The 17,058-nt window shown below is 35.2% G+C and overlaps 1 protein-coding gene across 1 annotated transcript in view; it reads right to left on the bottom strand.

The window, feature by feature from the left end:
* Positions 1 to 254: 254 nt before the first annotated feature.
* prkx (protein kinase X-linked) overlaps positions 255 to 17,058 on the bottom strand; it is a 33,270-nt gene continuing 16,466 nt past the window's right edge. Inside the window, exons 3-8 of the mRNA XM_059554212.1 lie at positions 16,402 to 16,665; positions 12,666 to 12,785; positions 6,037 to 6,132; positions 3,045 to 3,102; positions 1,708 to 1,785; positions 255 to 1,057 (exon numbers count right to left, since the gene is read on the bottom strand). Coding sequence (XP_059410195.1) covers positions 932 to 1,057; positions 1,708 to 1,785; positions 3,045 to 3,102; positions 6,037 to 6,132; positions 12,666 to 12,785; positions 16,402 to 16,665 — 742 coding nt within the window. The 3' untranslated portion in view covers positions 255 to 931. The remainder of the gene's footprint in view (positions 1,058 to 1,707; positions 1,786 to 3,044; positions 3,103 to 6,036; positions 6,133 to 12,665; positions 12,786 to 16,401; positions 16,666 to 17,058) is intronic.

Here is a 17,058-nt window from a genome sequence, read left to right as displayed (position 1 = left end):
TTTACACACAACATCAAAAGCTTACAGCATACAAATTAAAAACAGGAGTGAAATATAGACTTATCACACACACACACACACACGCACACATGCGCACACACACACAGCAGCGCTTTCCGTTTAGTAAATATGACGAATCCAACTCATCGCTATAGTTTGAAATTTGGGTTCTGTAGATTAATGACATTTTGGATTTAAATATGGCCTACAACCAAATGTAAATTACATTTTTGTAGTCTTAATTATTTAAAAAAAATTACCATTTAAAATGCATTGTTGTCATTTACATTGACTATGCATTTTTTTTTTTTTTTTAAAGACTGGCTATGTTGTTAAGCCGGAAAAATGCTGCCAGTATAAAAGCATAATGTTGCAGTTACGCTTCTGCTTTGTTTACATGCCTGCTCGAGAGTGCAGTGTGAAACAGGCCCGGTGTTACGAAATGAATAAAGCAATATAATGTGGGAGGAAAGGATCAACACAGTAAGTTCAGATAACCAGAAACTAAATTTGTCAGGCTAAAGCTCTAATTCAGCAAGCTTTTAAGATATAAAGCCATAACACAAACATGACCAGGCATGTTTAGGCATAAGCGAAGCCATTGTTTTGATCCAGCAAAAAGAACCTTGATACTGCTTATTTAAACTCTTTAAAAACATACATTTTGCATAATATAAGAGGGTGTTGAATCAAGTTGCTCATCACTTAACAGATGATGCTGAAGTGATGAACTGTTTCCTCTGTAAATGTTTGACCATGATTATGTTGACAATGATCAGAAGAATTCTGTTTGGGTTTCTCAAGTGTGCAGGACATGCCTATAATAATGCAACGATGACCTTTCAATGTCCCCTGATTGTTTAGGTTAAAACTCTAAATCATTATCTTCTACCAGTCCTTTTCTTTTTATTCATTAAAAAGAATATGTTTTTCAGAAGTTCTTGAAAATTTCCAGATCCTTAGCTGGTACTGGTGTGTCCTTCTTCCACTCATCCTCTGGATAGGTGTCAAAGTTAGACGTGTCACCCTCGTGAGATACCTTGGGAACTATGGGTGGCTGTCACAGCAATGAAAAAAACTCATTTAAGAGACTTTATCATTCAAAAGTGTGCATTCAGTAAAGAAATGAATCATTAAATTGATCAAAAGTGATCGTATTCATCAAAAAGTATTTTAAAAAAATTACCACAGTTTCTAAATGTATTACTTTTCCTCCTCAACATTTATAATAATAAGAAATAAGCATATTAGAATGATTTCTGAAGAATCATGTGAAACTAAAGACTGGAGTAATGGCTGCCAAAAATATGGTCATGCAGAATATGTGCTTTATAAGTACTAATAAACAACCAATATGTTAATAATAGGCATGCTAAAAAGCAACTAGTTAATAGGAAGAATTGGTCACTATACTAAAATGTTAGCCTTGGTTTTTTTTTTACAGTGTTTACAATCGACTGACCCCAAACTGAATGGGCATGTATGTTTACTTTCCACTATCTGCTACCAAGTATTTCTGGGAAACTGCGAAATATTCTGGCTATAAAATTTTACCAGTAAATAAAGTAAAAGATGATCGCTTTTTAATAAGGTGTTGTCACAGTCATGTGGCCAAGTAATGATTTTCAAAAATGAATGAAAATGAATAGTGGCACAGCATGAATATTTAATAACAGGCGATATTCTAAAGCTTGATATGAAGCTTACCTTGAGTTTTTTACAGGGTACAGAATCCCAGTCTACTGACTTAAACCATCTGTGTTTCTTCACATCATCAGCTCCATTCTGGAAGACGACAAAAATAATAAACAAGATTATGATACTAACTGAACATTACTTTTTGAGACAAACCATAAAAACCTAAAATATCTACCATCGCTTTTAGATTGAAACCTTGTACATGACACTTCTCATTTGACCCCAAACAGTCCTTTGAGCCACTGTACTGTCTTTTTAGTTTCTTAGAGAGGGAAAACTAAATTGGGACAACTATGCAAACCTATTGAGGTCTTCTAGAAACCTCTGAATTTGGGCCATGCATTGCACTCTGGGTCCATGACAGACACACATTCACTAAAGTGGAATAACAGATATCAGCACTTGTGAATGAGCGCTGCCAGCAGGACCTGGCCTTGCTGTGGAAACAGTGCAAACACAGCTGTGATCAGGCTGCCTGGGTCTTAAACTCTCACTGTATTTAGTGAGAGGAGAAAAAGCAAAAGAAAGAAAGTGCTAAATTAACAACAGAAGCATCTAGCCTTTGGAAGTCCACACAAAGTGACATTTCTTTTGAAAAGTCTCTTACTCTGAATCTGACTTCATGACAAAAAGGAATAAACCCCAAACAAACAGAAGAGCCAGATACATATTTCAGCAGAACTCACTCCTCACAAGTGATGGAGAATTATGATGGCATTAACTGGAGCTAATGGGAAAATGACGCAACCGTTCGCAAACTTCCCATGACATCACAGTCACAATATGCATCACATTAAGCATGACAGGCCTAGCGCACTACTGCCACTTCATCTGGCGCCAGTTACTGAATTATTTCCTCTGAAAGGACAATTTAGAAAAGTAAATGCCATTAAACCGCAACTATTTGAATTACTATGATTTTGCACAAGAACTCTGTCTATAGTTCTTTCCCCAGTATCCGCCTCGTCTGATGGGGGTTGGAAGGAGGTATAGTGGGAGAGTTGCCTGGTGTCAGAATCACTCTCTGAATGTCCAGGGAGTTTCTCCAGAGCCTCATCTCATCCTCTCTAGGCAGATGGGAAGACTTCTTATCGTAACTGGAAACATATGTGGCATACTGTGGCCTTTGGGAGAAAGACTCAATCAAGGTCTTATTATTTGCCACGTGCAGCTTTATTAAGATGCAAAGCTGGACTAGAAACAGAGTTCATTCTGTTTGATGATTCATAGATGGCCTTGAATGTGATATGACGATAAATCCGAGGAAATATCCCAGATGCTGATTCCTGCTAAACCATACAAGAGAAATCCTTTTAATAAATATCTGTCACCAGCATCTTTCTTACCTTCATGTTTCCAAGCCTTCTTGCCCGATCATTCACCAGAAACTTCTTGATGAGGTCCCTAGATAAACAAAGACAAGATGAGAACCACCAAAAATCTCCATGGCTTCGTTCAAATTAAGTTAAATTACACAAATATTTTTGTTTGTATGCTGCAAGTGAATTAAGGCATCACAGCATTATTCATTTACAATATCTGCAATCTGCTCTTTAAAATAGTTATACGAATACGTTAAAACAAGTCCTGAAATAGTAACATTAACACAGTTAACACAGCGAATACATAAAAACTAATAAAAAGTGAAGGTTAAATCTTCACTATAAAGGACAGCTGTCCACAATTTTCGTGATAGATGATGATAAACGCAAATCTATAATCTTTTAAGGTCCACAAGTTAATGTTACTTAACTAAAATTAACAAAAAAGAGAGAAAAAAAACCTTTACAGTTACAGTATTTATTAATCTTAGATAATATGGTTCATACAAATAATAATAATTGTTAATAACCATACAACTGCTAGAACTGTTGAGTCCAATTGGGTCCATTAAATAATACTAACAGATACAATTTCTGATTTTAATAATGTTTTAGTCAATGTTAATCATGATTAATCATTTTACGGTGTCCTTGTTACAGTGTAATTATACATTTAAGTACTGAGTAATATTAATTAACCACATGTACTTACTATATGGTTAGGATTAGGGTTTGGTTTAGAGTTACTTGCATGTAATTATGCATCATTTATTGTTATTATAATCGTAAGTACATGTAACAAAGACACCTTAAAATAAAGTATAACAATCTCTTTAAAAGAGTAGTTTTACTTTGTCAGGAGGTATACCCCAGGCCTTTGTCAGAAAATATTGGTGTGTGCGATGTAATTTTTTTCAAGATATTTATGGTAACATTTTTGGTAAGGGTTCTACAGTAAAAAAAAAGGCTTCTATAGTATTTACTAATGTTAGTTAACAGATAGTTAATCACATCCAAAATAAAAGTTTTTGTTTATGTAACATATGTGAATGTACTGTATATATTTATTCTGTATATATAAATGCAGACAACATACATAAAAATATTTACATGTATATGTTTATATAATTTATATTATATATAAATATATTTAATATACAAACATAACATATGTGTGTGTATTTATATATACACATAATAAATATACAAAGAGCACACATATATATAGTGTAAACAAAAACTTTTATTTTTTGGATGCGTTTAATCGCGATTAATCATTTGACAGCACTAAAATAAAGTGTAACCGATTATACATGGTGCAGTTTATTAACAAAAAAACTTTCTACACACATAAAAATCTACCTACATTAAGCTTTTCACATAACCATTATGTATTAAAATCAATCTGTATCCATTTAACAGACTTGAAGCTGCGAACACGAGTGCATTAGCATGTTTACTGCTGCACCGTTGATGTTCTCACTCAGCCTAACACGAGAGACGCCTGGAGCGATCGTGCTACAGATGACCTTACCATTTCACTCTAGCCTCCCTTGCAGATGTTATTCATTCTTCAATGATCATGTGTTTTTGACTTCAGGATACCATTATCTTATCAAGCTCGGTAAATCCCTATTGACATAAGTCGTAGCTTTGGCTGCTTTCATAATTGTAACTAGAATAAACATGCCAGTCGAAAGGAAACACGGATTCGCTTTGCCTGAGGTGACTGTCTGTCTCTATTTCCGAGATCTTCCTCGAGCTGTATTTGTCTCTGGAGTACAGACCGTTTGAAGCAGTGAACGCTAGTTTAGCCCCTAGTGGACAAAAGCCATATTAGGAAATGCAGTGGTGATGTCATTTTTTTGTATGTGCTTGTACAGCTGCAATGACTTTTTAAGATGTTAAAACTAAGAGATGATATTGTTGTGTTTTACTAAGAGGGATAGACTAAAGGATTACTTTTTTGAACATCAAGAGGGGACAGTGGGTCGTTCGCTGACTCCTGAGCTTCCTTAGATCAAAAGCACCATGCGGACTAGTGTAGAGTAAATAGACAGTCTGTAATCTGGAGGATGCCTCCACTCCAGTCTGCTTAGCTAACATGTTTAGACCAGTTCATTAGAGGACACGAGTTACTTTGTAACTGTGTGCACATGTAAATGCATGTACGTATATCTGTGAGAGCATCGCTCTTCTAACTATAAACTCTCTGAAACAGGGGTCTTCAAATTTTTTTCATGTCAAAGACCTCTTTCTGGTTATAGACATGCAGCAACTTATTTACCCTGTTATTAACTGAAACTAAAAAAGTACGTAAAAGTTTGAGCACTATATATGGAGTACCATATTAATAAATGTTTTACTGTATTTAAGATGCTTTTGTTGCAGAGGCATTAAAATAATCATTACTGATGTTCAGGGACATATATTTCTGTATATTTAATGTATTTTTGCAGGAGGGATGATAAAAATTAGCCTAAACTTACTGTATTTTGTTTTGAACAGTGTTATGTAAGAATTATTTACATAATTTAATAGTATTTATTAATAATTCGAGTGATCTATTATTGTTATATTTTCAATTAGTTTTAGGAAGTATTATAGGCTTTTGTCATTTTTATTAGATCTTGTTAAATATTTCAGTTTAGTTTATTATTTTGATTCGAGCAATTTTAGAACTTCAACATATCATTTCAGTAAGATTTCTCATTTTCATTGAATCTTTTCAAGTTTTTGTCAAATAGTTTTCACCTAATATTTTTAAATCTAAAAACAAAACTTAAATGTCTTGTTTTTCCCACCAAATTAATTTGAATTAAAAAACAATTTCAAAAGACTTTTATTACTTTTAGCTAGCAATAAACAGACATGTGCTTTCCCCCCCCCCACACATAAGTTTGAGATCAAACAATATTTCATGTTGAGGCTGCCATGATTTCACGAGACATTGTGTTTTATGTATGCTATAAATATGGCATGTGTCATTGGGTTGTGTTTTCTTTATCAAACTCACTTTACATAGAAATCCAGATGCCGTGGAAACTCCAGCTTTCCGGACAGGATCTTCTGGTAGATGCCAAAGGGATTATCATCAAAAAATGGTGGATGTCTAAGAAAAAAAAAATTAAAAAAATTAATGTTTAAATTTGAATGTGTCAGAATGACAGTGAACTGAGAAAGCCTTAAAGATAGTTACTAGTGTCTTTATCAGAATTCAATAATAAGTTCTGATGAAATGCAAGAAACTAATACACAGACTTAATCTCCGGCTTAGTATAGCCCTGTTAGTTTAGTCTAATAAAAACCTCTGAAATTATTCATATATCAATAATCGACTCAATATACATAAATGCAAATTTAATACTGATTCATAATAATTCAATAACAACAGATACTTAAGTATTTAGCACCACTTTCAGGTGTACATTTCACAGATGCATCCCTGGTCTGCACCAATGGAGGAGGACTGCAAGGGATGAAGGTGGCATTTAGGCCTCTAAATGACTACTGTTTACTGTCTCAGTATAATGCTTTCTGTCGATGTGATGTGTTCTCTAATGTCTGGTAGAGCGATTCTCCAGTTCATACGGTGTAATCCATTACTCCTCCATTACAGACTTCCAGCCTCGACCAACATGCCATCAAACATCCTTGCAGTCTCAATGAGCTTGTGTTTAATGCCTGCATCCAGCTGGCACCGAAAAGAGCCGCTGAATATGAGGGATAGACGAGGTGAGACATGCTAAAGAGCCTGTTACTAGGCGACCACCTGAAGTCTCATGAGGGCACAGATCACTGACAATGACGGGACTCAAGTGTCAACAGTGAAGATGAGATGACGAGACATACATCAGCAGCAAAATATAGAGTGAAACACCCTGCAGTGATAGACACTGAACAAGCCATTACCACAGAGCTGCAAAACAGGGAGGATAAATGTGAGACGGCTTAAAAGAGCGAAACCCAGAATGAACAGAGTAAACAAGTTCATCTACACCTTGGATGGCCTGAAGGTGAGCCCATTTTCTGCAAATTTTCATTTTTGGGTAAGCGATTCCTTTTAGATTTAATACTTAATTTAATTCTAGACCAACCATGTACCATTAATTCTTTACAAATAAAAGCCATATGCTTATTTCAGTCGTATGATTGATAGATTTTTTTTTTTAAGGTGCCTCAGAGTGTCTGTTCACCATAAACTTTCACTGAATGGAAAAGAACCTTATAAACATCTACTTTTGTGTTTGACTGTATAAAGAACGGTTTAGAATGACATTAAGGCTGCAGCCTTCTGAAAGAAGTCAAATAAGGTGGTTCAACATAATGGATTGACCAGGACTGACAGTACTGACTGAGTGTGGAAACCATAAACAGAGAGAGAAGCCAGGAGAGCAGAACTTGCAGCGGTGGTAGGTGATGGAAAAGAGAGATGGAGAGAAGGAGAAAGTGAGCAGAATAGACATTAGTCTCTATAGTGTTACTGTGAGCAGTGGCTGGTGACAGGGTAAAAAAAAAGGAGAATTATGAAACTGAAACTTTTACATAACAGCACAGGTGTTGCCAAGATTCCACTGAGAAATATATGTATAAAAAAGTGTGCTCATGAATTCTTGAAGTAAGTGTTGTATCATAACTAAGACTGTAAACTGATAAAAGAAAAAAAAAATCAATCACATGATCTGCAGATTAATCAAAACAGTCAATCAATTATCAATCAATTTATTGATATTTTATAAGACAGATATTATTGTGGCAGACAAGTTGTGTTTCGAATCAATATTTTGTTTCTTTTTATTACTTTATCAATCAATAGGCCTAGGCCTGAATTTCAATCAGTCAATCTGTCTGTTTCACACAAGATACAGTATTGAATTCCACACAGGGTATTTGCAAATATATGTACCCATGCAGAATAACATTTATTTATGCATTGTGTCTTGTTTTTATTCCAGCACCTAATGCCATGACTCTAGTATTTTTAAGTCACTTTGAAAAATGTGTTTTGACTTGAGACTCTTGCATTCTGTCACACTGTTTTTGAACTCAAGGGTACTCTGCTTTTAATAAATGTGCTTGCTGCCTGTAAAATTCCTAAAAATGTAATAAAACTCCTTATTAAGAAGTCTGTATCTGGGTAAGAAGATGATATATAGGAGATGTATATGTAGGGCATAAAACGTATAAACACCCCACAGTTTTTTGTTTGTTTGGTTGTTTTGTTTTCAGAATTTAGGCAGCCACAGGTTTTTATGTGAGCAATGGCTTCTGCCTAGCCATCCTAACCCACAGCAAAAATACAAAAATACTAACCCACAAATACAAAAATACATATATTTATGTATTTAGTATATAAATATACATGGTATTGTTATCATGGGAACTTCTAAATACCATGAATAATTATGTATTACAAATTATTCATAATTTGGAATGCATTTAAAGAATACTTTTCCCATCAACTGGTAAAAATGCACAACACCGTTGTATGCTGCTTGAAAGAGTGTGCACTCTGATGTAAAAAAGCACACATGAGAAGCACATGGGGGAACACATGAGATGCACTGAATGAAAGCACATTCACTCTCTGACAGCAGATGGCGCTAATCTGAAGAAAATGCAGCCTTTACTCTTTACTCTAAACTCCATAAATAAAGCAGCTGCTATTTTCTAAAATGTATTTAAATAGTCATTCAAGTTTGTGGATTTGCTATTGTGTTCATCACAGTGCTAAATATTTAAGTTTTAGACTTAATAGGCTATTTATTTTCCAAAAAATTGTTTTACATTAGGGCTTCATTAGTTAACATTAGTCAATTCATTGGTTAACAAAATGCCAATATGACATTTTCTGAACATTCATTGTTGTTTAACGTTGTTTAAATCTAAAGTTGCAAATGTGTTATTTAATTAGCTTACATAAACTAAGACTTGTATTTTTTAACAAAGATTATTAACTTTTGTAGCAAATATAGCTATTTGATCATTGTGAATGTTAATGGTTAACTAATGAGATCTTATTGTAAAGTGATACCTATTGGTCTTTATAGTTCTTTTGCACTTTAATCTCTGTAAAACGTTTAACTTCATATATATTTCTGTATTGCTTTAATGTATTTAAATGTTCAGTTATTTTTGTTAATATAAGAAAAATGTTACTAAACCAGTTATACTGTATTATGACCACTTTTTGAAACCAAATTTCAATACTGTGATAATACAGTAAACCGTGTGTGACGAGTGGGGCGGGGCCGAGAGCCGTGGGAATGGGGCGAGGCCGGTGGAGTGATTGGAAATGAACGACCCCTGCGACACTCACCGGTCTCGAGTCCCACGGAGGAGATCGGAAGGATACAAAAGAGGAGCGACGACAGTGAAGGACGAGAGGACCAGGCGCGAAAGTCGTCCGCAAGGGGCTGTCGCGCTGTTTTGTCTTTATTTGAATATTAAAGTCTTCATTTGGATGTCTGCCGGTTTCAGCCTCCTTCTTCCCGATGGTTATGAAGTTTACAGCATTACACCGTGATAAAAACATGAGCAATTAATCGCACATGACTATATATATATATATATATATATATACATATATATATATATATATATATATATATATATATATACACATACATACATACACACACATACACACCCCCTGTACTATGTTCTTTGGATTGCCGTTATGGTTCCCTAGAGTCTCCACTTGTTAGTGATTTTGGAAATACTTTGTAGCCCTCTCTTGATTTGTACGTACTTCCTCTTAACAAGATTCCACACATCATTTGAAAGATCTTTGCAGGTAATGCCTGTAATCTACTGTTCATAAGTTTGAGGTTGGTAAGATATTTATTAATATTTTTTGAAAGTATCTTATGCTCATGCTATTTTTGGATTAATGATTTTGTATAAGTTTTATATATATATACACACACACACACACACATACACACACACACACACACACACACATAAATATATATATATATATATTTTTTTTTTTTCAGTTTTGATCAATTCAGTGGCTCCTTAATTTGAATTTCTGATTATAAATGTTTGTGATATCCCACCCCTCCCATAAAATCAGATTTGCTTTAATTAAAAAAAAAAAAAATGTTGCATGGCCAGAAAAGCAAATCTTAAGCAAAAAAAGCTAAACTTTAGTTTTACCGAGTTGCCATTTACATTAAAACCAGTGGAAAAAATGTATTGTTAAATTTACATGAACTCTGAAGCTAATCAAGGAGGTGATCTCTCTAGAGAGCCCATTTGTAAGATTTGTAAGATAAGTTTTTGACATTTTCATGAATTTTGCACCTAGATGTAGTTAGGTCTGAAATAGAATAGCACAAACAAGACATTCGCTCACATCCACATATCCCGTCACTGCGTTGAGGTTGCGAACCTTTTCATGGCTCATTCCAGAAGGAAGCATTTCAACTCTTGCTACATTTTCCACGAAGGAGTCTCAAACGACCTTTGACATACACTGACAAGCACACTCACAGTCTCAGAGACAACTGAAGGGAGCATTTTTTATGTCTGGGCAAGCTGTGCCTTTGTCCATGTGCCTGTCTCTTGAAAAAAATGAGGGACCAGGTCATTTTCCCTCACTCACATGCAGGAGCCAACACTTCTAAAGAAGTCTGGGATGAATGAAGAGGGTGGGTCACTTTTTCCTCCACACAAGAGCCTGAGAATGCTCTAGGGCAGATTTAGAGGTGGGAGAATGGAGCAGTTTGGATGGGATACACACTACAGCATCCAAAACTGTACCAGGAGGGAAGAAGTTAAGTTTCACACCGGCTTTGACAAACTGAACACATGTACTTTTGCAGGACATATATTATGTCAAAAGAAATAAAAAAATATCATGTATAATTTATCCAAAATGTATCAACAAATTTTGCATGCTGTTCTACCACACATTTAGCCCACACGTGTTGGTAATAAGAATTTATATATATTATATTATAGATATAATATATAAGATATATTCCAGGAAATGCATCCGCCCCCGGAGATACTGTAAACGTGAGTAGATTATCTGTGTGCATATTAAATATGCCAGTTTGTGGACAAATGTAGGCTGCAGGGATAAACGTCTAGGCAAATAAGGATAAATATCATAATAAGGATAAATATCAAGGCAGCACTGAAAGAGGCCATCTGCTTTGAGACATGCACACAGAGGTTTGGGTGTTTGGAAGAACTCGGTGTCTAATATTCCACTGCTGCCCTCTAGTGTTGTACCTTTGACAATAGCTGATTTTTCCTGACCACAAGCCAGTACAAATAATACAGTCTGAGCCATACAGGATAAAATGGCAAGTGTTATTTTTCATCATGTATTTATTCATGACTGGTTTTGGTCAAGTAGCCATTACCTTAAGGGCAGTTAAATTATACATGGAAAATAGTTGTCACAAAACAGTATTTGAATTTTCTTTTTTTTCCTCTCACAAACACATGAAAGTCATGCAAGTGATGCATTTTTAAAAGATGGAAATTCAATTACTGAGTTGTTTTCCTGTTGGGGTTTTCCAACTCTTAACAAATCTAGACACTCATAGACACTTTATTTTAAGGTGTACTTGTTACACTTTACATGTCCTTGCTATTATAATAACAATAAATGATGCATGATTGCATGCAAGTAACCCTAAAGCAAACACTAATACGAACCCTAACTATAGAGTAAGTACATGTAGTTAATTACTCTGTACTTCAAGGGATAGTTCACCCAAAAATCAAAATTCTCTCTTTAATTACTCATTAATTACTCACCTTCATGTCATTTCAATCCCGTGAGACCGTCGTTCATTTTTGGAACACCAATGGAGATATCTTTGTTGGAATCTGAGAGCTCTCTGACCCTCCATAGAAAGCAATGATATTACAACAATCAACGCACAGAAATATCGGTACAATCGGTAAAATAGTTATCAGAACATCAGGGGTTTAACCCTAATTTCCAGAAGCTACAAGAATACTTTTTTGTGTGCAAAGAAAACAATAATAACATAATTTATTCAGCAGTACTCCTCTAATTGCTGAATAAATTATGTTATTATTGTTTTCTTTGTGCACAAAAAGCATTTACATAGCTTTGGAAAATTACGGCTGAACCCCTGATGTCACATGGAATGTTTTACCGATGTCCTTGCTACGTTTCTTTGCATTGATTGTGGTAATATCATTGCTGTCTATGGAGGGTCAGAGAGCTCTCAGATTCCATCAAAAATATCTTAATTTGTATTCCGAAGATAAACGACGGTCGTATGGAATTTGGAACAACATGAGGGTGAGAAATTAATGACAGAATTCTCATTTTTGGGTGAACTATCCCTTTCAATTAGTAATTATACGGTGACATGGACACCTTAAAATAAAGTGTAACCAAATATAGGTATTATTGGTAATACTTTGTAATAACATTATTACAATATACAATGTTTATCAGTTCATTAACTAATTTTCCTTAAAATAACTATTAAAATACATCATAAAATTGAATTCAAGAAAATTTTGTCTGCTTTATACATCTCTGTGGATTCCCTAAAGTAAATTACAAACTACCAGGGCTACATAGATAACTGGTTGAAATCCCTGGTGTAGAATGTTTAGGAGGTGATCATAGTGCCGTCTTACCCTGCAAGCATTTCAAAGATGAGAACACCCAAAGCCCACCAGTCCACGGCTCGCCCGTGACCTTTACTTTGAATCACTTCTGGAGCCAAATACTCAGGAGTACCACATAGAGTCCATGTCCTGAAAAGAAAGAGATAATTAAATAGTGATGGACAGAAAGAGACGGAAATCCCACAGGGTCCCAAATTCTTAGAATAACTGGGATCAAAACCTGATTTAAAACTGGAAATAAATGGAATGTTTTAAGATGATGGAAATAAATGCTATGGTGACAAAGAACAAACATGAATGTTTCTTTACTTTTTTCAGTCAGTAAATTAATAACATTTTTGAAGCTTTCCAAGTTAAGCCTTAAAGTGATAGTTCACCCAAAAAAGAAAAAGTTCATAATTCACACACCCTTACAGTATGTTGTTTCAAACCTGTATGTCTGCAGAACACAAATGGGAATATATTTAGAAAATTGTTGGAAGCCAAACCCAATTACCATTACATAAAAAAAAGAAAAAAAGAAAAAAAAAGAAAACGGACATGAAATATTGATTTGTGTTGGCTATATATTTAACTCAGTAAAAATAGATATATAACCAGTGTGTAACATAGCCCATCTACTACAGTGACAGTTTAGATAGTACACAGAGGGGTGTAATTACAGTACACCTTGTGACAGCTGGCTAACTGGACCGGATTGTATTGGTTGGTGTAAGGTAGAGACATATCCACTTCAAGCCAAGGAAACTATAAGCGTAACTGTATATTGAGCTAGAAGCTAGGGTGAATGCCCACTACACTGTAATAGAAGGTTTCTGATTACACAGAGTAGCTGCAGCTCCATGGGGTGAAATGACAAAACTGTGTTTGTTTGGGGCCATGGGGCCGGTCAATAAATGAGTCTGTTGACCTGTCCTTCAGCAAACGACTGCCCTTTGCTTCTCTGTCTAGATATGGTTTTGTAACAGAATTACAAGATAGTAGCTGTTGATACCAGAATGTCAATAATGAAAGGAGAAGAAATATGTAAATACTTTTTTTTTTTTTTTTTGGAGCTGCTAATCTGATTTTCTGTAAATACCAGTATCTCAATATAAGGAAATGATGAGTAGCATAAACGCTATACTGGAGAATTCTCATAGAAACATTTTGCGGTTTTAGCAGATCTTTAGCTTGACATTCTGATTATTTTAGCTCCTGGGTCTTCAACCTTTTTTAGGACAAAGTACATTATAGAATCTCTATATCTATTCTCAATATAACCTCACTTGCCATATTACTGCTGAGACTATGATAATACTTCCATGGTGACAGAAAACCTACACAAAAGGGGGTCTGGAATAGCTTTCATGCATGTCTCTCAGAGTATTTATATTCCTTCTTTTCTTGCTCTCTATTTCAGTTTCTTTCTATATCTTTCTGTGCTCAGCTGTCTGGTTTTAGTTCTTCTCTCTGTAATAGAGAGGATTAGTCTCCCTTGTGTTAACTGAAGCCTCTCAGTGTCAGCTCACAACAGCATTCCTATGAACTGTGAGAGAGGTTTGGTGTGATGTGATTTTCGATTGGCTCTGATGATTTATGTTTATTCCAATTATATCAGACTGCATACTAATAGGAACAGCAAAGAAACTAATCCGGTTATCAAGATCAGATCCTGTTATTAATATAAGCACAAATGATGACTCCCTTAACAATACGTTTGTCTGCATGGCTGTATTTGCATGTCTGGCTAGAAAAGGTAGGCCTGTCTGTGTTGTATTTCACTGTTACTCTTTGCTGTAACGGCTGACTAGTTTAAGTCATTGCTGTAACAAGCGTGTAAACATCTCAAAATTCACAGTTGAATTTTCAAAAAGGATTTTTAGGACATCAAAGCTGTTGAGATGAAGGTGACTTTTCTCTGAATTCCTCTTTAGTTATTTTTTATTTTATTTTTGATTGGCCACTTGAAGCTGTGCAGCTAGCGTTTGACAAGTTCCCTCCTTCGCCCTCAAACATGACCACAATAAGAGCCCTGCAATTCATCAGTAACCCACCCTGACACAATAATAAGCCCTCATCTTGAGCAGACATTCTGACAAGATGATAACATGAAAAATGCCCTAATGCCGCCTAGAATAATGATTAAAAAAAAATGATGCCTGATCTATGACTGGATTTCCAAAGTCCTCATTCTGTCCTCATTTTAACAATATGGGTGCTTCAAATGACCATTGATCAAAGTAAACAGCAACCATCTCTGAATATAAAACCAAATGCAAATATAGCCACCAGGTGGCATTGTTGCCACATGACAGTCTGTGCAGAAGCTATCTACTCAGACTGGAAAAGCCAAAGCTGTTGCTTGCAGGGACAGTTGTCTTCTCGATTGAACCAGAGGCACTGCTTTCAGTTTCTATATGTGGGTCACTTGCACATCAGAGTCAGACCCCCGAAGTTCTGGGGTCCTTCCTCATGCACAGAGAAACAGAAACACGATCTACACTTACACATCAGGGGTCAAGGCTTGCTCTGAGAAAGCACTGCAATACTCTGCACTGCAGATGGACATACACACACATACAAACACAAAATCTCTTGTTCTTTTATTGTATTAGAATGATACTATCAGGGGGCACAACCAGAGGGATTTTCAATTTCAGCAAGGTTACTCGTAAATTGTTCCATGGTCCATTGGTTGCACTCATTCAGAATTAATAACGGTGGGCTGATGGATGCTCTAGGGGGCCAAACTAAGCCTTTTTTTAAAAAGACACTCATATTAGGACAGCTTTAATAACCCGCAGTGAAGCAATCGTATATGTCTTTTGTAGAGGGATTCACACAGTATGAGTGAATGAAGGCATCAGTTGGTTCGTTACTGCATTATAACATCATACAGTTAGGAATATTCTGAAAAATCCCACAACTGAATTTGATCCCCTTCAGAATTTCAAAGCAGGTTTAACGGTTTACATTTAATTTGACAATGCGAAAACCAGGAATGTTAAAATGCCATGGAATGAAGGTAAAAATCTGCAGCATGCCTAATCCAATCTTAAAATCAACTTTAATCTTCAAGGGCGCACACTTCAGATAACTGCTGCTAAGCTCTCTCTGTCTCTCCCTGGTTTATGTACTTAAAAATAACTTCAAAAGGTTTCACAACATCAACAGATCTATATAGGAGTGTATTAAATGAAAATGACTATATTTCAATGTAATAGTACATCAGCTAAGAAAACATCAACAACAAACAGAAAAACAGTGTGATATCTGCAGTTAAATTGCATCATATGTTGACTGTTTCAGGTAGTTATGTACCAGTGCCATTTTTAGAGACCAGATATGAGGACCCATTTGTCTACAGCTCTAATGCTCCGCTATATTGGCTTTTTTTTATTTAGATTATTTATCAAGTACATAAGCACACAAGTTAATGCATGTAATGAAGACTAAGATTTAGGCTAATAGATAATGGATGAATGAATGAATGAATAAAAATAAACAAATACATGAATAAATAAATTATTGTTTGGATAATTGTCCAATAAAAAATTAAATAAACTGGTCAACCCACAAATGGTTACATGATCATGTGACACTGAAAACTTGAGTAATGGCTGTGGAAAACAAACCAAAAACTGAATTTATCAAATAAATGCAGTTTTGGTGACTATAAGAGACTTTTGTGTGTGTTTGTGTGTATGCACAACTTTTTGACAACTACAGTGTTCTTTTTGTAGACAACCAGGTGCCAACATACCTTTCAGAGAGCTTTTTAGCGAAACCGAAATCTGTCAATCGAATATGCCCCTCATTGTCCAACAGTATATTCTCTGGTTTTAGGTCTCTGTAGACAATTTCTTTGGAGTGAAGGTATTCAATGGCACAGACGATTTCAGCTGAATAAAACATTCCTGTGTTGTTGCTGAAACGTCCTCGGTTGCGTAAATAGCTGAAAAGTTCACCGCCATTCACATATTCCATCAACATGTACAGAAAACGATCATCATGGTGCGTCCAGAACCTGAAAAAGTTCCACATTATATGCGTTACATGTGATTTGGTCATAGAATTCATATACACATGTATACTTGCTATATGCTTGTGACAAATAGTCTACACATTAAAAGACTTGCATTACAAAAGCATAAACAACTACCAATAATTACAGTAGGAAGACTATAGCAAGCGGAGGTCATATCATAATGTCAATAAACATGATATAGTACAGTGGTTCTCAATCCTTTTGAATAGTTTTTACCTGATAAAATATTTTAAAGCTTAGCATAAATCCAAAAATGTATATTTATTAAAAAAATGCCCGTGATAAGTTTATATTAGTCAAAAAAAAACAAAAAAAAACCTTGTATTAAAAAATGCATTATTTTTGACACCCCCTAGTTGAGAACTATTTGTA

The sequence above is a fragment of the Carassius carassius genome, chromosome 7 (assembly GCF_963082965.1).
Source record: "Carassius carassius chromosome 7, fCarCar2.1, whole genome shotgun sequence".
Classification (NCBI taxonomy): Eukaryota; Metazoa; Chordata; class Actinopteri; order Cypriniformes; family Cyprinidae; genus Carassius; species Carassius carassius.
Note: the sequence above shows the minus strand (reverse complement) of the source record. Positions and strands in the feature narration are given on the sequence as shown.